The sequence below is a fragment of the Bos javanicus genome, chromosome 19, assembly GCF_032452875.1.
Source record: "Bos javanicus breed banteng chromosome 19, ARS-OSU_banteng_1.0, whole genome shotgun sequence".
Taxonomy (NCBI): domain Eukaryota; kingdom Metazoa; phylum Chordata; class Mammalia; order Artiodactyla; family Bovidae; genus Bos; species Bos javanicus.
The window spans coordinates 49,802,964-49,825,004 of NC_083886.1; the positions used below are offsets into that span (position 1 = coordinate 49,802,964).

The 22,041-nt window shown below is 48.4% G+C and overlaps 1 protein-coding gene across 2 annotated transcripts in view; it reads right to left on the reverse strand.

The window, feature by feature from the left end:
* Positions 1 to 22,041, reverse strand: part of ERN1 (endoplasmic reticulum to nucleus signaling 1) — an 82,520-nt gene that overhangs the window by 26,148 nt on the left and 34,331 nt on the right. Inside the window, exons 3-8 of one of the 2 annotated variants that reach the window (XM_061392358.1) lie at positions 9,981 to 10,014; positions 8,668 to 8,740; positions 6,649 to 6,721; positions 4,082 to 4,204; positions 2,752 to 2,853; positions 1,259 to 1,520 (exon numbers count right to left, since the gene is read on the reverse strand). In XM_061392358.1, the coding sequence (XP_061248342.1) occupies positions 1,259 to 1,520; positions 2,752 to 2,853; positions 4,082 to 4,204; positions 6,649 to 6,721; positions 8,668 to 8,740; positions 9,981 to 10,014 (667 nt within the window). Of the gene's footprint in view, positions 1 to 1,258; positions 1,521 to 2,751; positions 2,854 to 4,081; positions 4,205 to 6,648; positions 6,722 to 8,667; positions 8,741 to 9,153; positions 9,959 to 9,980; positions 10,015 to 22,041 lie in introns of those variants that run through there. The other variant, XM_061392359.1, reaches the window with a different exon arrangement.

Consider the following 22,041-nt stretch of genomic DNA (forward strand, 5'->3'; position numbering starts at 1 on the left):
TCCTCATTTGCAGGTGGCGGGTCTTCACCGGCCCATTCCCGCTTCTATCCTCAGAAGGGACCCTGAGCAGTGATCACATGGGAGAGACTGAAGGCTGGAACGCATGCAGCCACCCCACAGCCTCTAAGATGGCCCGGCCAGCATGCTTTGATGACTGATGGGCCACCAGAATCCTCACCATGATGGCTTGTGGACGCCTAAAGATTCTAGAGGTTCTACAGAAGCTTGGAGAAAAGTCTTATCTGAATGCCTGAAGCAAAGGGGGTGCACAGGAGATTCCAACTGGGTGAGACTTCTGGTGGGTGGTCTGTCCCTGTCAGGGGCACTGAGGCGGCGAGGGGACCTGGCTTTTGTCTGTGGTCGTCATGAGTGTGAAAACACGACGCTGCACGTCCAGACCCTGCTAAACAGGGTTACTATCAACAGCCAGTCTTGAGGGTGGGTCACCCACTAAATTCTCTAAACCTCTCTCAACAAACATCTTATCTGAACAGTGCTATGAATTCAGAGAACATTTCATGCTCACTGATCTTCTCCACGGCTCGGCAAAATAGGAAACTGAGACTCAGCAAGGCTAAGTGACCGGGTTACAGGCTGTTCACAGGCAGGGGTGGAGAAACGGGCCTGAGTCTTAGACACACACATACCCTAATATGTTTTTCCTGATTTTTAAAGCAAACACAACTTACAAAAAATTTTTGGAAAATACAGAAAGCTAAAAAATAAATAACCTCTCCCGTATTCCCACCACTAGAGATAGATTTAATTGTACTGCAGTTACACTGGCAGTCTCTTTCCTATATCCTTCCATAATTTTGGCTTCCCCAGTGGCTCAGCGGGTAAAGAATCTGCTTGCAATGAAGGAGATACAGGAGATGCAGGTTCGATCCCTCGGTTGGGAAGACCCCCTGTAGAAGGAAATGGCAACCCACTCCAGTATTCCTGCCCAGGAAATCCCATGCACAGAGGAAGCTGGTGGGCTACAGGCCATGGGGTCGCAAAGAGTTGGATGGGACTGAGTGACTAAGCACCCATAATTTCAGTTTATTTAATATTTGAGAATCGGAAGCATCCAGGGGTGCCCCCTTCTTAAGATTCTGAGGTTTCTGAACAAGCTGTCCTTGGCTGTTTGTATTTCTCATGGCTTCAGGAGTGTCTGTCCACGCCCTGGCGCCCAGTGCCTGGTACAGCACACCGCTGCAGGGCCAGAACGCCAGGGACATGGGTTCCCCCTCTCCGCCCCGAGTCCTGGACTCACGTCAGCTTGCTCTTGGCCTCCGTCTCCTTGGGGAATGGGTACTTCCACTTGGTGATGCGCCCCACCTCCCCCGACATGAAGGTCAGGTAGCGCAGGGTCTCCACGGCGACGTTGATGTGCATCACCTTCCGCAGGCCCTCGCGCTGCCAGATGTAAAAGGCCACCACGGGGGAAGCATAGTTTTGAATCCACAGGACGTCCCCAGACTCGCTGTCCACCGTCACCACCAGCCCATCGCCATTGGACACAAAATGGGACATCTCTGTATGGATCAGATAAACACAGCACGTCAAGTCTCACCTCAGCTTGCAACCACATCCTCCGTGCTCTTGCCAAGCTGCAGTCACCTGACCAGAGGAAACAGGCCTTCTGGAGTGTTCTCAGAATGCCTCCCAACAACTCTACTGGCTTTCAATGAATCTGCTTAGGCTCTATGACAGCAAGAGCTGCCTGGTTTATAAACGGGAAACAGGGTCACCCTCTCACTTGGCGGTGTTCTTTTTTTACTTGGTAATTCAAGTCAATTAGTGGCGTTCCCTGGTGGCTCAGATGGTAAAGAATCTCTCTGCAGTGCAGGAGACGGAGGTTCCATGCCTGGGTCAGGAAAATCCCCTGGAGAAGGGAATGGCAACCCACTCTAGTATTCTTGCCTGGAGAACTCCATGGACAGAGAAGCATGACAGTCCACGGGGTTGCAAGGGTTGGACATGACGGAGTGACTGACATAACACACACACAATGAGTGGGAGTAAATAGCGCAGAGAAGGGAACCAGAGGAGATCCTGTGAACGTGGCATTTTACAGCCATCCTTTCAAAGCTACCAATCAAGCTGGACAGTCAGGGCTGACCACTGACACTGCCCGCATGAGACCCCAGAGGACATCTGTCAGACTTCCAGGTACCGGTGTTAAGGTGGCAAAATCGGCTTTTAGTTTTCATCTGAGTTGGGGGAATGTTTCCTAGAGAAATAACTTGGGAATGAGCCACAGTTATGGAGGCGGTTGTTCATATCAAACTGACATTTAATTCTGCTTCCCACGGGCTTGTAGTCAACTCCTGTGACATAGAGGGACCCCATGAAGTGTGTCCTCCCTCCTCTCGGGGTAAACTTACCACTGTTTTACCTGGGTTCCCTCCATACTTCTCGCCCAGGCCCCTGCTTTCAACACTGGCTGTTACAAAATGGATAAATAAAAGGGAATTCCCTGGCAGTCCAGTAGCTAGAACTCCACACTTTCACTGCAGGGGGCCTGGGTTTGATCCTTGGTCGGGGAACTAAGATCCTACAAGCCACGTGGTACAGCCACACACACAAAAACAAACAAACAAAACCCCATTGACTGTTTAAGTATCTACTACAAGTCCACGGAAAGTCCAAAATCTGGTGACCAAGAAGGTCTTAAAAGGAAATTCGGTTTTCTGGAGCCCTCGTTCCCCACAGGCCCTAGGTGCCTGCCTGACCTCGCCGTGCCAGGGAGGCGGGTCTACTCACTGTAGTCCCCACCGTCCTCGGGCAGCGCGGCCGCGTAGTCGAAGTAGGTGGCGTTCCAGCGCAGCTCGCGGGTCTTGGTGTCGTACATGGTGATGGTGTACTCTGAGTGGGACACAGCAGCCTGTTACCTGGAGGGGCCACGCACCAGCGGAGGTGCTGACCTCACCTAAGTTACAGCAGACGAATCCTCCCTAAACGGCACGCGAGAAAGTCCAGGCCATCCATGCAGGGAGAGAGGGGCCACAGGGAGGAGGACTGGAGTCCCAAATGCATGCGCGAACCCGGCCCACAGCCTGTGGAGCAGACAGGCCGCCCATGCTGTGTCCTTGAACTCAAGGCTCCCGAATCATGAGCAATGTCCTGGTGTTGTTCTAAGCCACTTAAGTTTTTGGGTGGTTTACTATACAGCAATTGAGAGTGGACATTAGAAATCGGTACCTAGGTGTGGGATGGTGCCATAATAGAACCATAAAACATGTGGCACTGACTTTGGGACTGGGAGGCAGACGGAAGCTGGAAAGGGAATAGCTGACGGAAGCTGAAAACGATGACCCAGGTTAGGTGGTGGTGACACAGTTATTAGTTAAGACCACTTCTTGCTGTACCTTGAAAAATAGAAAGATTTAAGCAACTAATGAACTTGTGGCTCTAACTAAGGAGATTTCCAGGCAGAATGCAGAACACGCCAATGGTTTCTCTTAACTGCGCGTGGTAGGACACAAGGCCAATAAGCTAAAGAGGAAACCACTCTGTTTTCAAGTTGAAGGTAGAGGAAATGTAGAGGGTCCAGGACTGATGCTCCAGCTGGAAAAGACTCTCAACATAAAAAATGGCCTTGGGCAGGACTTCGAAGGTGGTCCAGTGGTTAAGAATCTGCCTGCTAATGCAGGGGACACGGGTTTGATCTCTGGTCTGGGAACTAATATCACACGTGCTGCAGGGCGACTAAGCCTGTGCGCCAGAACTACTGAAGCCTATGCACCCTAGAGCCTGTGCCCCCCAACAAGAGAAACCAGCACTAAGCAAAGCCCTCACTGTAATGAAGAGTAGTCCCCATCTGCTGCAACTAGAGAAAGCCCACACACTGCAGCAAAGACCCAGCACAGCCAAAATAAATTAATTAATTAAAAGAAAGAGGCCTTAGGGTGACAATCAGGTTCAGGGGCTTCCAGTAAAAAATGGCTTCAGGGTTAAGGGCAGACCAAAGCTGAGGCTGTAAGACCCTCCTGTGAGGCCTCAGAAAGATTCAAGGTGATCCTCCATAGACCTGCTATTTCAGGTCATTGTTCGAAATCAGGCAGGCTGTACACGCTTAATGGTTCCTTCTTACCTGTTCGCCCCAGATACAGAAGAGAGGTTGATGGGCAGAGGCTGTCTGCAAAGGCTGATGACAGGGTCTGCTGCTTCTCCCCAGTCAGGAGGTCAATAACGTACCAAATGTCCTGCTTTTTACCTGCAAGGCCACAAGGACATGTGGTGGTTAACACTCACCCAACATGGAAAAAAATATCCCCGCCAAACCAGCAGCCCAAGATGCTCTCTGAGCTGAGAAACAGGCCTGAGAGTCTCACGATGTTGAAGACACTTCTATGATCCTCTGTGGGTGACCAGGTTAATGGTAATGTGCAGATAATAAAGCTTCTTGGGCCACTGGGTCCTATTAACAACTTAATAACCTAGTCGTGGTATAAAAATTTCTTCACGCCTAATAACATAACAATTTACAGATTTTATTGCTCTGATGAGTAGCCTTAAATATGAAAAATCTGGCCTGTTAAGACAAACCTTTTCCCGTAGACTAGGATCTATATAAATCCAGAAATGCACCCAGGGGCTCATCTCCCTGGTAACCATCATTCACACATCTCAACATCCCTACTCATGAGCCCTCATGTAAAGAGGACCTACAGACACTGGGTTATAATCTAATTAGCGACTGGGCACTAGAGCTGGTGGCAGCCACGTGCTAATGAGGCCAAAGTGATCTCGGCCTCGACCAGTAAGTGACTCCCCAGCCACACGCTACACTCCTCCTCTCGGTCAGCTGATTAAAAGGTATGAACTGGTGGACAGCGTAGCTAAACAACACAATTAGGAAAACTCAAACTTATGGTTACATACACCAGGGCATCCCGGTAATGGCAAGTTCCTAAGAAAGCTGTTTTATAAATACTCCGTACTGTTTTAATAATTTTGTTATCCGTTTATTTATTTTGGGCTGTGCTGGGCCTTCATTGCTGTGTGCAGGCTTTCTCTAGTTGCAGTGCACAGGCTTCTCTCGCCACAGAGCATGGGCTCTGGAGCACATGGGCTTCAGCAGTTGCAGCTCCCGGGCTCTAGAGCACAGGCTCAATAGTTGTGGTGCTTGGCATTTGTTGCTCCGAGGCAGGTGGGATCTTCCCGGATCAGGGATGGAACCTGTGTCTCCTGCATTGGAGGCGGATTCTTTACCACTGAGCCACCAGGGAAGCCCAATACAGGGTATTATTTCCACTATGATGTCAAGATAAACACAGCTCCTGCCTGAAGGTCAACACCTTCACTGCGATGTGCACGTTTCCGTTTTATAAGGTCTGTCTTCCAAAGACAAGCCTTCTCTCTGCTCACTCGTCTCTTCCTAGCTTATTGGCCATGTTTCCTATTTCAAGGGACTTTTGGAAGCCAAGTACCGAGATGCCAGCAAGCTCACAGGGCACGTGAATCTGCTAAAGTTATGCCTAGTTCTAACAGAGGGAGCATACGTGCCAGTCTGCATGTCTGAAACTCGTCCACGGATCCTAACTTCCTGCTCCCAGTGACAAATCTTAATATGAAAAAGATCTGAAGATGGAGACAAAACATCACCCGACTGCTGTGGCCAGGACCGCTTTCTGTCTGGCCCGGGCGCCCTTCTGGTTACTATAAGGACCGTTGACAGTCTGCGTGACCCAGCTACCACTTTAATGGATGGGTCGGGGCAACTGCCACAACTTTAAATGCATCCTAAGTGATGAATTGGTGGTCAGAGCGGGAAGATCAGCCAGACAACAGTGACTACAGATGGTGAGAAGATGTTCAGAGGGGCCCAGGCACAGCTTAGAGCACAGAGAAAGAAAGCCTGTGTTGATCACTTCCCCTGAATCCCTGGGCCAGGGGCTTCCTCATTCTGAAGGTGTGGAAAGAAGAGCCCCAGTCACCTTAGACAAAGACTTAAAATCCAGCCAGAGCCTGTGCTTGAGACCCAGAAACACACATAAAAAGCTCCCAAGGCATGAACAGGCCGTAAGCACTTTCAGTTCCTCAGAAAGAAAGCTGCTTTATAAATACAGGATATTATTACTACTATGCTTTCAAGATAAATACAGCTCTCCTTTGTGTCACAAATGCATTTTTATTGACATTTTGGAAGCAACCTGGTCAAAGAAAAGCAGCTGATCTGATGCTTTGAAAGACATGACCCCTGTAGGTATGAAGGGGGCTTATCTAAGCAAGCTGTTAAGTGCTGTTTTTATCCAATATTCTGATAGCAGGAAATACTAAGAAAGCCCTATAATTAATAGGCAAGCCTGGCTTCCCTTTCTTGGCTCAGACTATTGTAATTCACTTTAAATTTCATCCAGTTGCTTCTGGGTATGTTGCAATCTGTAAATCGCAGGGGTAGGTCAACACAGCAGCTAAAAGCTTGTTAAATGAATAACCATATTAATGGTGTTAGGTCTGCTCCCAAGTGTGGTGGCAGGGGGAACCCTTTCGTAATTGGTCAGCTAATCCTGGCCTGAACCAGCACAATCGAGACAAGAAAGGCCTTCCCCAGAAGGGTGGGTAGTGACAGTAGACACATCTCCTCTCTCTCAGACCCGCCACCTTCCCAGATTGTGGCATTCGCTTCCAAAAGGGATCAGCGTCAGGAACTCTTACCCATGTAGAGAATGCCATCTGAACTTCGGCACGGAGATGCCTGCACCAACTCAGGGATCGTAAAGGGAAGTTTCTTTAAAACAAACCAAAGAAAAAAAAAGCAAAGCAAAAAAAAAAGTTAACAAGGTCTTGTGCAATGATTACAATTTCACTGCAGTCTGTTTCTGTTACCCAATTCTGCTAAAAAGAGATGGTACGTGGGGGTTTTCCTAACTGGAAAGCAAGGAGAAGGGGGCACCCTAGGCTCCCTGCACACTGTGGGCAAGCCCTTGGCTTCCAGGTCCTGGGTGCTGGACACACTGGTTCTTTTATGTGACACGCCCCCTGGAAGTCTCTAGTCCAGAGCCCTTCTGGGGCTCTTTGACCTTTTCTGAAAAGACACACAAATATGGAGAGAATGACACAATCTTTGAAATCCTAAGGCTTGGGGGGTGGGGGGGAGGAGGGAGAGTTGCCCTGTCTTGGAAAATTATCCCAGAGCTGCTTAGACGGGAGTAGAAAACACTCCTCAGAGCAGGAGTCAACCAGGAGACTACCCTGAAGGGGAGCCTCGAGGGAGAGGAGCAGCCGTCCCTCTGTGGGCAACACAGGAGAGTCTGGGGAAGGAAGAGAAGTTTTGGTGTTTTCTCTAGCAACGAATTCTCCTACTGAAAAACAGAAGAAGATTAGGCTTTTTGGTATTAAAAGGAAGTTATGGTAGGTGCTGGGAAAAGAAACTCAGAGCAGTCCGCGTGTTTCAACTGCATTTCATCATAAAAACCGATCCTTCAGAGTTGACAGCTGACATCTGACAAGCTCTTTGGGTTCGAGTTTGTTTCAGAACACTTTATTTTTGGAACATTCTGTGTTCTTGAAACCATCCTGTGGGTACCTGCCTCATGACAACTGTCACCTTTCTTGCCAAGAAAGCAAAGTCAACAGAATTTTCAGGAACCAATAATGCAGATTTTCCTGTCATCCCAATGTTTAAACTAAACCTTAGCAGAAAAAATATGCCCCGGAGAGGCTGTCCTGACTGGGCTTCTTCCAGATGTTTCTGAGGATTAGAATGTTGTTGCAAGGTTTTCAGTCTGGAGTATTTTCCAGTCTGCAGGGTCTGGCTGAGTGCGGCCACCTTGGCCTCCTGATTCGAGGCCCAGGCTGGAAACCACGTTCTGGGAGCTGCTAAACCACACCAAGCGGTTTGAGGGTGGTGGCAAGAGCAGCCTCTGGAAGGTGGGGGTTCATGGAGCACCTCCTCCGCCTGGTGCTTTGGCCTTGGGCACATTCCTTCACCTCTCTGGGCAGAGTTTCCACACCTCTGCTGTGGAGATGACCATATGTGTGGGCCCATTCTCTTTCTCGGGAGCTTTTTTAAAAAATCCTGATGACCTAGGTCAATCAAATGGGGACTTTGGGGTTGGGACCTAGACAGTATTTTTTAGAGATCGCCAGGTTATTACAATGTGCAGCTAAGGTTGTGAACCTTAAGGTCTATTCTCAAATGGAGGTAGCAATGGAATATAACGCCCCCCACCCCCACCAAGGGGATGTCTACTGGGAGAGTGTACAGTGTTGCAAACTACACCCCTCCCCCAAATTAAGAATCACTAAAGTTAGGGACTTCCCTGGTGGTCCAGAGATTAAGACGGTGCGACCACTGCGGGGGGCATGGGTTCGATCCCTGGTCGGAGAACTAAGATCTTGCGTGCCAGGTGGCCAAAATATATTTTTTTTAATGATAATAATAATCACTAGATAAAGTGAGCCCTATTCCTGAAGGAAGACCACATCCTTCCAGTGTGCTGGCTGAGCCCTGAGAAACTGCTAGGACAGATCAGTGTTTTTGAACTCTGGGCTGTACGTTTAAAAGCTCATCGAGAGAGCTGTGAAAAGACACCTCTGCCCAGGCCCCAGTCTGGACCCCCTGATTCAGAATCCCAGAATCTTTTGTAAGTTCTCAGGCGATCCTGATATACAGCTGTGGTTGAAGACAGGGGTCTAGAACCTCCGGAGCACCAAGAAGCTAAATACACTCACCGTCAGGCCTTCGTTGTTCTTGCCCCCAAGCGTGTACAGGCTGCCATCGTTGGGATCTGGGAGGAAGGCAGGCCTGCAGATTAAGCAGTAAGTATTAGCGACAGATTACAGCCCAGGGCACAGAATAAAATACCAAAGCCAGGCAAAACCATGATTGGTAGGGAGGGGTGTGTGTGTGTGCATGTGTGTGTGTGTGTATAAAACAATTCCATCCACTTCTTTTTCATCTTAGCCACAGATAATAAAATATCCTTCTGGTAATCTCCAATGGACCAGTTCTGCAGGTGACAATTTTTCCATGGACGGTGGGGCAGTGGGTAGGGGGGAGGATGTGGTTCAGGATGATTCAAGTGCATTCCATTTATCATGCACTTTATTTCTATTATTATTACATCAGCTCCACCTCAGATCATCAGGCATTAGATCTCAGAGGCTGGGGACCCCTGGTCTATACTATACTTGGCATGGGGAAAAAAAAAAACCAACCTGCAGTGGAAAACTAGTCCAAAACCACAGAAGAGCAAATCATCATTTGGTCAAAGCACGCTGGCTAAAGGTACAACGGGGGGAAGGACACAGCAAGCCTGCTTTTCAGTTTCCAAGTCAGCTGCATACAGGACCTCAACAATTAATGTCTAATAGCGTGGCATGGCACCTAAACAGGGAGAACAAATGTGTCTTTGGTGTTCCACAAACATTTATTTTTAGGAGGCAATAAAAGCAGACACTGAAAGCTTGACATGAGAAAGAAGCTGCCAAGGGGTTGGGTCAGGTTCACATCAGCTGCTTCTCAGGAAGCAGGTTCAAGGTGTTCTTTTGTGACGCTAACCTGCCAACCTGCTAACTGAATGACGACTAGTCACGAAGAAACCCCTGGCTGAATCTTTTCTGTCCCCAGTTTAGAGCATCATTTGAGGCTCTTAGAGATGCCAACCAAACTTTTACTCCAACACACACACTCTAATAACAAGCCATTTTCTTGTCTCCTCTCCACAGTTTTGCACAGTGAATGGGGCAGAGATCCAAAGACACCTGGGCCCTTTTGAGGACTTTGGAAGCTTAAGCTCAAAACTCACCTTAAATTACATCTCAAAGAAGCCTTTTTAACACCCCTGCCTCCCCACCTCGCCCATCAAGGAACTGACCACCCTTTTCCCAACACAGGCTTCTTTCAAAGTACCCATGAGTCATTTGTTCTTATTCTACTTAATATTAATATTGATGTATACATGTGCTCCCAGCAACTTGCTTCATAAACAGAGTAAAACAGAAAATGAATCAAAGGGAAGTGTGCAGCAAATCAGAACACTTACTCTTCCACGTGTGTTGGAACCTGCAGGACTGGATCTGTGCAAAAGAACAACAAAGGCATTGTCAGACAGATTCTAAAATGTCAAGATTTCTAGAGTTCCTAGGACCAGCTCACAAGATGGACCAATAAATTTATCTACACGAGAAAACATAGGTGAAGGCACTTTAGAAAACTCACACAAAAACACAAATGTAGGCTCTTGGGAGCAGGGCTGGGTGGGGCGGGGCGGGGGGGTCGGGAGGGCTTCCCTGGTGGCTCCGCAGAAAAGAATCCACCTGCAATACAGGAGATGCAGGTTCAAGCCCTGGGTAGGGAAGATCCCCTGGAGGAGAGCATGGCAACCCACTTGAGTATTATTGCTGGGATAATCCCATGGGCAAAGGAGCCTGGTGAGCTACAGTCCATGGGGTTAACACAAGAGTTGGACACGACTTAATGACGAAGTATACACACACGCACGAACGCATGCACACACGTACGCACACACGCATCACTCGTGCAAGCTCTTAGGTCCGTTGCTGAGACTGGAGAGGGGGCTGAGGGCAGGATGGAACTGCCCTCAGGAAACATGCCTGTGACTTGGAGGCTGGGCGTATCAGGAAGCACAGTGACAGCCCACGGTGGACAGTGGGTCCCAGTGTCACTATCGACACATTAAGGCCTTCTAAACCCAAACCATCTCTGGGTCAGATACCTGGCGTGGTGCTAGATATTTTCATTGGGAAAGCAAAACTGTGGCTTAAGAAGCAGTTTTGCCATTGATGAGAATTTGACTGGCTGGTAAATGGATACATCCCTTTGGGGTAGCAATATGATGACTTTAGAGCCTTTGAGTGTTCATTCTTCTGGATCCCCTTTGATCCATTAATTCCATGTCTATAAAGTCTGGTTTAAAAACAACACAAAGTATATAAAATGCTTTCTGTACAAAGATCTTCACAGTAGCATCACAGATGACCTAACTGTTCAGAGATGTGGTTAAATTATGGAACGTCCACTTGGCCGAAAATTAAGACTTCTAAAGTCGCTCAGTCATTTCCAACTCTTTGCAACCCCATGGACTGTAGCCCGCCAGGCTCCCCGGTCCGTAGAATTCTCCAGACAAGAACACTGGAGAGGGTAGCCATTCCCTTCTCTAGGGGATCTTCCCAATCCAGCAATCAAACCCAGGTCTCCTGAATTGCAGGGAGATTCTTAAAGCTTCTAAAAGGGCTTATAAAGTTTTATAACTATATATGTTCAGGAGAAAAAAATAACATTGTACCTAGAGTATTAATGCAGCTGAGAAAAAAAAACAACCTATGTGTGTTAAAAAAAAAAATGAGATGGAAAGGTCAAAAAAGTGGTAAGTTACCTTTGTTGAAAATATAAATGACTTCCCCACCTTTTCCACATTTCCCCAAATTTCTACAAAAATAGGCATTACCTTTGAAATAGGAAACACAGTTTTTCCTTCAAGTCGTTTTAATATTGAGTTGGCTGAAAAGATTGTTCAGATTTGTCCACTTGATGGTACAGAAAAACCCAAACGAACTGTCTGGCCAACCCAATATTTGCTGTCATCTGAGTGACAGAATTTCTCCTGGGCACAGATCACAAGGACAATCCAGAGTCCACAGGGTGGATGGAGGCCACTGACCCAGCAGTGCTGTAACAGACCTGAAATCCCAGGCGAGAGACTACACAGCAACGAGGTGTTTCCAGCCACTGGGACCCCACAGGCTATAAGCCATGCTGCCCACAAAACTTCAAAGCTAGGGTCGAGGACAGCAAATGCTGTGATGTGACTCTGGATACAGGCTCTGCTTATGGTGACAGACAGCTGTCTAATTCCCCAGGTCAGCTGGGATTCTCAGATGAAGGAAACCCTTTCAAGCCTTATCATGTGTTGACTTTGCTTTGCAGGCCCAGCTCCCACATGAAGGCAGACCGGTGTTCACAACAACGGAGGCGCACACACCACATGTGGTCTGTGGGCAGCAAACAAACAATTCATTAAAACCAAGAGCACTTCAGGAAACAGGAGGAACTTTCGGTTGGCGAGCACATGGTGATCGTCCCCATTAATCCCCTCTCGGTACACTCTGACAAACAGACTGATGCAAGACACAGGAAATGAGGGTGCCTAGCCCTCGCCCTCCTGAAACAGACAAGCAGCAATTATAACCCAGTGCCTCCAATGCAGCCCAGAAGCTGAGCGCGCCAGGGAGAGCGAGAAGGCACGTTTCCAAGAAAACACAGCAGGAGAAAGGCGTCCTTTCGATTCGCTCCGGCCACTTAAAGGTGCCACAGATCAACAGAGATGAAGAGGACACTACCAAATCCTAGCTGTTCACCCAAAACAAGACGTGGACACTGAGGGGGTTTCAGTGCCTGTTCCTGAGCTTATCTGTGCTGGTCAGTGTTTACTCACTCTTGGGGTCTCCTCCTCCACTGTGGGTTTTCCTGGTCCTCTAGAGCTTATTCAGCTTATCTGACACAGAGGCCTCGGGTCCCAAAGTGTGTCCCACACCAGAGAGGTTCCAGTTAAGACACAGGCCACTGGCAGGAGCCAGGGAAGGGTGGGTGGACACCTACAGCAGGGTTGAGGAGCCACGTTTTCTCCTAGGCTTAAGGGGACATGACCTCCAAGAGGGGCTCCTTCTCATTCACTCATAAAATAGGGCCCCTGGAATAAACATCTGCAGAGCTGCACGCATGTCACAGCAAGCAGATGTGGAACAATGACCTTGTTCTGCATGTTTTTCTTCTTAAAGAATCATTTGAATCTAAGGTTTCCTTTCAACTACTACAGGAAATTGGAGGATAATTACAATATTGTGATGGTTTTTGCCATACATTAATATGAATCAGCCATAGGTATACATGTGTCCCCTCCATCCTGAACCACTTCCCTGGTGCTCCAGTGGTTAAGACTCTGCATCCCCAGTGCAAGGGGGCACGGGTTCGATCCCTGGTCAGGGAACTAAGATCACACAAGCCACATGATGTGGCCAAAATAAATAAATTAGTAATAATAAAAAAAAAAAAACACAAGGGAAGGAAACATAAGACCAAAAAATGGCAGCCTGTTGATAAATGTTTAAAGATAGAATTGACAACACTGGCCTGTCATTTTACTGTTCTCTTTATCTCTGCTTGAAATTTTCCATATTAGAAAAGGTTAAAGGATAAAAATATTTGAAAAGCCAGCAAAATAAAAGGAAAAAGCATCAGCTGAAAATGTGCCATGGAAGCCCAACATGAAAAGGAGTTGTTTTGGATTTAATAACGAGAACTGGACTTAGGCAAGATTTTTGCTCTTAAAAAAAAAAAGTCACCTTCATGTGAAAGTAAACAGTGGCCTAACCCTAAGGCTATAAACAAACGCTGCTACAAAACAAGCCTCTCTATCTATATGGAAACCGATAAGGACGAAAGCCATCTCACCAAGCTGTTTTACTTTCAGAAAGGGCAGGGGAAAAAAAAGTTACTTAACCAGTGTAAAAATGGGTGTTATTCAAGGGAAAGGTAAAGATATCAGAAGAGGGAAAAAAAAAAAGCTGAAATCAGTGTTTGGTCTCCAAGATCAAGACAGAAACAGATCTGCCCATTTCTCCCCTGGGAGAGGCCACTGGACTCGGCTCCCCTGGCGGGTCCATTTCACGCCTGATTTACTCTGGAAGAAACCTGGCGAGGTGCGGTGACATGCATGGCTCCTGTGCTGTGCTGATGGAATCCTCCTTTTCAACCCGAGGCAGAAATGACCCAAGATAGACGTAAACATGTTTATTTCCAAAAGAAGTGAGTTTTCATCTTTCCAAGAATACCTTTTTCACCATCCTCTCCCGAACCTCCTACCTTCTCCTCTGCACTGGGCCCTGACTGCACACTGGACTCTGCTCCCTTCTTGAGCCCCGGGCCTCGAGGTCTCTGTCCATCAGCACCCACAGCTCTACTCTTCCAGCTGCTTCACCACCCTGCGGGCGATCCCACATGCCTGCTGCTGCCCCCGCCGCGGGGTTCGACCCTCCCCTCCCCCAGTCTCTCCACTTCCTGGCCCTGCAATACTACCAGATTTTTCACTCATCTCTCTCCCGTCTACTCCTCTCCCCTCTCCCTCCCTCTTCTTACTCCAACAGGGAAGAACTTTTCCTGGCTCTCATCTCAGTTCTCTGAGAGAGCACACTCATCTCTGTAGTTTCAACCATAATCACAACGAGGAAATTCTAGGTCCCCGTCTCTCAAACTCTTCTTTCTGGACCCACTGGACATTTCCATCATCTCCTGCCAGCACCTTAACCACCACTTGCCCAAATCACACCCTCCATCATTCTCTCCGGACTGGCTTGGCTACCCTGTTCTCCTAGGAGACAGGCAGTCCTCAGACCACACTGCTGACACTCATTTCCCCTGCAGAACCTGCCATCGGATGTCAGACTCTCTGGTCTATTTCATCACTCTTTTTCCTACTTCCAGCATCTTTTCAGTATCACTGGAACCCCTTGTCTTTCAAGAGCTCCCTTTTCTCCTAGTCTGTGTGCCCTTTGGGATCAGAAAAACCTAGGATTAAATCCAAGCTCTGCCACTCACCAGCCGAGTGACCTCAGCAAAGTTACTTAGCCTCTCTGAGCCTCAGTTTCCTTGTCAGTAAAGAAAAAAATAAAGAGATAGAGATAATAACACCAAACTCAAGGGGCAAATTTATGTTGATTAAATAAGGTTAAATATATCTTAAGATTGTAAGTCAGTGCCTTGACATAGAAGAGTGATGCTTCGAAGACATAAATCAGATAACGCCTCTCTGCCACTCACAATCCACTGATGGGTATTTTGTTGCCCAGTAGAGGCCAATGTTCCCCCAGTGAATATCTGTGAATCCATGCAACCCCACCCTCCCACACCCACCCTGGCAGTCCCCCATGATTTCTTCCTTACTCTATTACAGCCATGCTGGAATACAGGCTACTCCTGGACTACTGCCAAGTCTAAACCTGCCTTGGGGCCTTTTCGTATACTGTTCCCTGTGCCAAGGTCTTGGATCAAATGTCACCATCTCAGAGAGGCCTTCCATGACCACTTCCTACCCGCCCCCAGGATCCCCTACTCTTTTCCCTGCTTGATTTTTCTCCATGACACTGACTACCTCTGAATTGCTATGTATTTTACTTTTTAAATGTCTAACTCTGGTCACTATAAGATCCGTGGGGGCTGGGATTTATCTTCTGCAGTTTGCCAACAAAGGTCCACATAGTCAAAGCTATGGTTTTTCCAGTAGTCATGTACAGATGTGAGAGCTGGACCATAAGGAAGGTTGAGCACTGAAGAATTGATGCTTTCAAACTGTGGTGCTGGAGAAGACTCTTGAGAGCCCCTTGGACAGCAAGGAGATCTGACCAGTCAATCCTAAAGGAAATCATCCCTGAATACTCACTGGAAGGACTGATGCTGAAGCTCCAATACTTTGGCCACCTGATGCAAAGAGCTGACTCATTGGAAAAGACTCTGATGCTGGGAAAGGTTGGGGGCAAGAGAAGAAGGGGATGACAGAGGATGAGATGTTTGGATGGCATCACTTATGACTCAATGGACATGAGTTTGAGCAAACTCCAGGAGATGGTGAAGGACAGGGAAACCTGGCGCACTGCAGTCCATGTGGCTGCAAAGAGTGGGACACGACTTAGTGACTGAACAACAACATACCCCCAACATCCTGGGTCCTTTCCAAGTACTTCCCTGGGTACTTCTTAACCACTGGTACAGTGGTTGAGAATTTGCCTTCCAACATGGGGAACACAGGTTTGATTCCTGCGTTGGGGAACTAAGATCCCATGTGCCATGGAGCAGCTAAGCCCAAAAGCCACAATGAAGAGCCCATGAGCTGCAACAAACATCCAGCACAGCCCCCCCCCCCCCAAAAAAAAATAGTGCCTGGCACATGAGAGGTGTTCAATATATTTACAAATATATATTATCAACAAATATTAGTTTCCTTCCTACTTCTACTTTTGCCCTGCCTGTATATCCATCGCTGACCATTCTATAATCCATCAACCCTCCACCCAGAATCCACTGGGCAATCCCCTCTCCTCCTCCTCAGTCTTCTGAGCACTGCTGAAGAAAACACCATAATCACTTGTGGAGATAGCAGAATGTAACCCTGGCCAGCTGGGCCCCGAGTCATAGGAGATATGTTTATCTACTTCCTGTTCTGTTCCTCACAGCTGGTGTTTCAGACTTTCATGCCTTGCCTCCAGGCCCCTTCCTCTCTGCACAGGACTCCCCTCTCTGTGGCACAGGGGAACTCAGAAACTTCCTACCCCTCGTCCTCCAGGTTTGCCAACCCCACGCTACCCTGCATATTTCTATAAAAGGACACACTTTCACCTTCACAGATACTTCACACTCACACATCTAGAACCCCCAGTATTCTGTCTCCCAGGGGTCTTCAAGTCCTTCCGGATAACTCCTTCCTCTGCCTGTAAGCATGCCAAACTCTCCTTTGCACCTTTCCTAAATGCGTCCATTTGAGTCTTTTTGGTTGTGTTATTTGGCTACACCACACAGCTTGTGGGATTTAGTTCCCAGATCAGGGACTGAACCCATGGTCTTGGCAGTGAGATCTCGGAGCCCTAACACTGGAATTCCCTCCAGTGGCAATTGAAATGCATCACAGCAAAGGCCCCCAACTCAGCTGGGCAGACACTTCCTTGAAAGGAAAGCAGTGCAATCTAATGCCGAAGCTACTAGGGCTCAACACTTGTGGGGACTGCTGTGTTTCTCTTAAAGCCTAAAACTTTAGCTACCATGCCCTGAGAGCTGACTGTGTGCCTAGGGCCCCTCAGCACATGGGGGAACCATAGGCCTTCAGCATTCAAGGCTCTGCAAAACCTGGGCCTAATTCTTCTCCATCGCAACCCTTTCCAGAACCCAGCCCGTGCCTTCCTGTCACCATCACTGGCCCCAGCTCTGTCTACCTCTGCCCGGCCTGCAAATGCCCCTTTCTCCAGGAAATCAGAAACTGAGCGCCCACTGCACTTGGCGCTTAGCACATTTCTCAGGCGACAGGTACTTAATTGCATGTGGCCTCTCTGGTTCTCAAAGATCTGGGGGCTGGATTGAATTTTAAGAACTCTGTAGGGCAGGGACCATCTATTTTGTTTCTTGAGAAATACAGATGGGAAAGTGCCTGGGGCTTATGACAGTTCAGTGAATAATCACAACGTGCACTCCCGTGTAACTGCTGCCCGGGTCTTTGCTCCCCTCCTACTCAGCAGGTAAAGCTGTCTGTAGAATGTAAGGAAGTCGATAATTTAAGATATCCAATATTGCACATGGAATGCAGTCACTCAGATAAGTTTATCTTAATAAGAAGGGCTTTTCCACACAGAAACCTACATGATAAAAGCAAAAAAGAGCTGCCCAGGTGTAGCTCTGTTTGTTCACTCACACTTAAATTATTTAAATTTACGGGAAAAAAATGATACAGCGTTTGCTTCCAAATGATGGAGATGGGGGAGCAGACTGTCATGTGTGAGTTGTCACTGAAGCTGGATATCTGAGGCTTTCATACTATTCTCTTTACTTTTGCGTATGTTGAAGTTTTTCTAAAATGAAAAAAAAAAAAATTAAGAAGAGAAGCTAAAAAAAAAAAAGAGCTATTTAAGGAATACCTTTCTGGGAGGGGAGTGGAAGCGTGAGGGGGTAGGGTAGGATGTGGCGGGGAGGGTCTGCAAAGAAAAACCTGTTCTTCCTGCCCACCCTCAGCTGTAGCATGAACCTTGACAGCCTGATCCTATAATGTCCCAGGGCTGGAGGAGAGAAGAGAAGCCCAGGGGAGGAGCATGAAGGACCCTGTCAGCACCATTTCAGGCTTCCCTCAACAGAGAAAAATCTCTCCGGTGAAGTCAGTCACCATTTGAGTTAACTGCTTCAGACCAGAGTTTGGGGCAGATGGCCTCTCTCTGCAGGTGACTCTGGGCCAACTCACTCTCACGTGGGAAGAAATCAGATCGCTTTGATTACAGAGGCTGCAAGAACAGGCTGCCCATCGGACTGGAGCTCAGGAGCCCTATGGGATCCTTCCCCATCCCTAGATGAGCACCAATATTTCTGGAACACATTGCTTCTCCGGTGGAATGTAGGTGGGTGCGGGCTTTACTGCCCTGCTCCTTCTCACCCTCTTTCCAAAGCACCACCTCCCCGCTGCCCCGACGCAGCCTGCATTTAAAACCAGCCCCAGAGCTTCCCTGGTGGTCCGGTGGTTAAGAATCTGCCTTGCAATGCAGGGGACTTGGGTTCAGTTCCAGGTCGCGACTAAGGTTCCCACACACCTCAGAGCAACTACGAGCCCACACACTCTGGAGCCCGAGAGCCACAGGTAGAGTCCAGGCGCCGAAAGGAAGGATCCCATGTGACCTAACTGAGACCCTGCATGCGGCAACTAGGCACAGATGCAGCCGAATAAATATCAAAGACAAAAAACAGCCTCAGGACCTCCCTGGTGGCCCATTGGTTAAGAGTCCGCCTTGCAATGCCATAGACGTGGGCTTGGTCCCTGTCAAGGAACTAAGAACCCACATGCTGCAAGGCAACTAAGCCCTCGAGCCACAACTAGAGGGCCTGCATGCTGCAACTAGAGTCTGTGTACTATAACAACAGCAGCAGCAGAAATCCCACATTTGATGCAAGAGAGATCCCCCATGCTGCAACTAAGGCCTGATGCAGCCAAATAAATACATAAATATGAAAAGACACAAACCAGCCTCCTCTCTGACTGGAAGACCTCTCCAGGTGCAGGTAAGATGTCTTGTTGGCTAGAAACTCTGCAAACCAGACCCTTCTCAGTGCACCTCTAGCAGTGACCAGAAATGTCCTGGGTTGGCCCTCCTGAAAGGGATTTAAGGACTGAAAGGCCACAGATGAAGTCCCAGCTGCTCTATGCTCCCTGTAAGCCTCCCTGTATACCCAGTCTTTGAGAGCCTCCTTCCTTCTAAGAGAAAACGGGAAAGGGTGGACGGTAGGCAGGGAGACTGTGGAGAAGAAAGGGGTGAAACCTTGGGATGTGGTGCGGTGGGCACTACGAGGAAGCAGCTGGAGGCGTTTGAGAAGAAGAGAAACGTGGTACAAGACTCTGAAGGCAGGTGAAGACAGGCAGGCACCAGGGGACAAAAGGGGATGTGAGAGAGGAGGAGGAAGCACAAAGGGAGGGTAGAGAGGGGGATGTCCCTGGTGGCCCAGTGGTCAGGGCTCTGCATTTCCAGTGCAGAGGTGAGAGGCTTCGATCCCTGATTGGGGAACTAAGATTTCATATGTCACATGGTGCAGCCAAAAAAGCAACAGCAAGAAGAAAACAAATAAAGAAAAAACCAACGGGTAGTGAGGAAGGCAACGCCATAACCCCAGTAAGACGGTCTGAGACAGTTTGGGGGTGGGGTGGGGAAAGGAGGGGTGGTCAGAACCAAACAGGAGGGAAAAAAAACATCAACAGGACTTAGTCCCAATCAGAAAAATGAAGTGAAGAAATGGAATGAGTTTAAGAGAACATGGAGATTTTAATCCCAATTGACAGTGAAGCTAGCTTGGTTAGTCTGCATGCAAAAAGCTGCCATTTCCTCAAGAAAATGCTTAAGGGTCTAATACCCTTTTTTTAAAAATAAAAATTATTGGTAGAAACAAGGTCATTCACCACTCCCACACCTTAACTCAAAACTTAAGTCTCCTCAATATGGTCCATGCACTCAAGTGAACCAATTAGGGACTCCTTCTCCCCAACGGCGGCTCATTTCCTTCCTCCAGAGGGAAGGAACTTGGGTAATCTGTGCCCTAAACTCCCATGAAAGTTGTCAGGTCCAAGTTGTAGGGCAGCAAGTCTAAAAGTTTCCTCAAGGTTCAGCTTTCATGACAAGAGCGTTTTAAAATAGATCTCTGCTCAGAAGCTCTTAAAATCCACAGTGAAATTCCAAATTTTATCAGAACTAGGGGGAGGATGTCATAAGCTTGCTTTCAGGGTAATCTCTACAAGGGGCTTCCCTGGTGGCTCAGCAGTAAAGAACCCACCTGCCAGAGCAGGAGACTTGGGTTTGAACCCTGGGTCAGGAAGCTCCCCTGGAGAAGGGAATGGCAACCCTCCCCCCTATTCTTGTCTGGAGAATCCCATGGACAGAGGAGCCTGGCGGGCTACAGTCCACAGGGTCACAAAAGAGTCAGATATGACTTAGCATCCACACAACGACAATCTCTGCAAGTCACCAAATGTCATGTTTGATGAAGAGAATCCTGTAGAAATACCAACATAATCTGAAAAACCAGCCATGGTACCAAAGGCTGTCGAATTCTAAGGTCTCACTCATCCTTGCCTTGGCGGAAGTAACTCAGGCCGAAAAACACACCCTGCTACAACCAACCGTGAAGGAATTCAAGCTATAACCAAATGTGAAGGAGGACAAGACGACTTAGTGCTTGGGACTCTGCCCCAGTGCCTCTCAGGATGTCACTAACTTCACAGAGTTCAGTTCTGGAGCGATGAGAGTGTTCACCCAAAGGCAAGTAAGAGGATGGTAAATAAGTCACAGCCCAAACTGGCCTTTTATCCTCAGCTTCAGTATTCACAACCGTATTCCGAAACACACCAAGCAACGCTGCAGAGAATGCCCGCGGGAGCTGAAATCTATGCTACTGTGTGCGACAATCACTATTTTTTTTTTGGCCATGCTGCATAGCATGTGGGATCTTAGTTTCTCAACCAAGGATCGAATCTGAGTCTCCTGCAATGGAAACACTGAGTCTTAACCGCTGGACCACCAGGGACGTCCCATGACCACTATTTCCAAGAGCCCTTCCATGCCATGAGACATATTGCTCTGAGGCAAACCCCAGGCATATGGGAGGGACGTGAATGGGGGCACAGATACACGAGGCTGTGCACCAGCTGGTGATGGGTACAAGAGTGTTCATTAGATCATCATCTCTTTGTCTGTGTATGTTTAGACTCTCTTGATAAAAATCAAAACACTCAAAAAAAGAAAATACTTTTTCAAGAGACTCAAAAGCAGAAAAGCTTCTCTCACAGCCCCTCAGAAACTTAATTTTTATCCTCCAAAACAATGGAGAACAAATAAACACTTTTCTGTGCTTCAGCAATTAGGGAAAGGCAGTGATGGCATATCTTAAGCCTAGAAAATTCCTTAAGAGAAAATAGATTAGAACTACTAACGAAACATCGCCCCCTTTCCCAACCTCCCTTCTCTTGAGCGTCACACAGAGTTTTCTCTCAAGCCTCTGAGGGTGGCTCACTGACACTCCAGGGCAACACGAACCCTGCCTGAAGAACAGGAGAGAAAACCAACTGCAGAAAGTCATGAAAAGCCACGTGCAGCTCAAGATCAGAAACTGGAACTGGAAACTTCCGTGATGATGGATCCTGGGGAGGCAAAGCCCGCCTCGCCCACTTCTCCCTGGGGCCTGAGCTGGCACTGGGTGTCTTAGAAGTTTACTGAGACCCCCTCCTTCAAGGAGTTAGAAATCCACTAGGAGGACAAACATAGCCAAAAGTTCACAGGAAGCAGGAAGTGCCGGTACAGAGGCTTCAGCGAGCTCCTCTGGAGCCTGATGAGGGAGGGGTTCACCCTGCAGCAGCAGTCCAGGAGGTGAGCTGTGAAGGGGTCTTAATGGATGGCAGGGGGCCTGGGCAACACTGCGGGCCGCTGGTGGGGAGAGGCCATAAGCAAAGGCCCCGTGTCTCCAAGAGCTGGCGGCAACGGGCAGCTGAGGCTGGAGAGGTGGGTGACAGCCCGACTGTGAAGGGGCTGACAGGTGTGATCAGGAGCTTCGACCTCACTCTGGGGCCCGGTGCTTCTCCAGCTGACTGTGGGGAAGGGCCAACTGTTGAGAAGTCCAACCCCCCAGGAATGAGGCTTCCGCTCCCTTTGGTACTTCTCTCCTCATGGGCGAGGAACATGGGCGGGCAGACCAACGCGGAGTAGCACCGTGATGGACAACATGCCTTTCAGCAGAGGTGCAGCATGGTCTGGGCAGTCGCTTCAGAGGGTGTGTCCACTGGCCGCGTGCTGGGTGATGGGGAG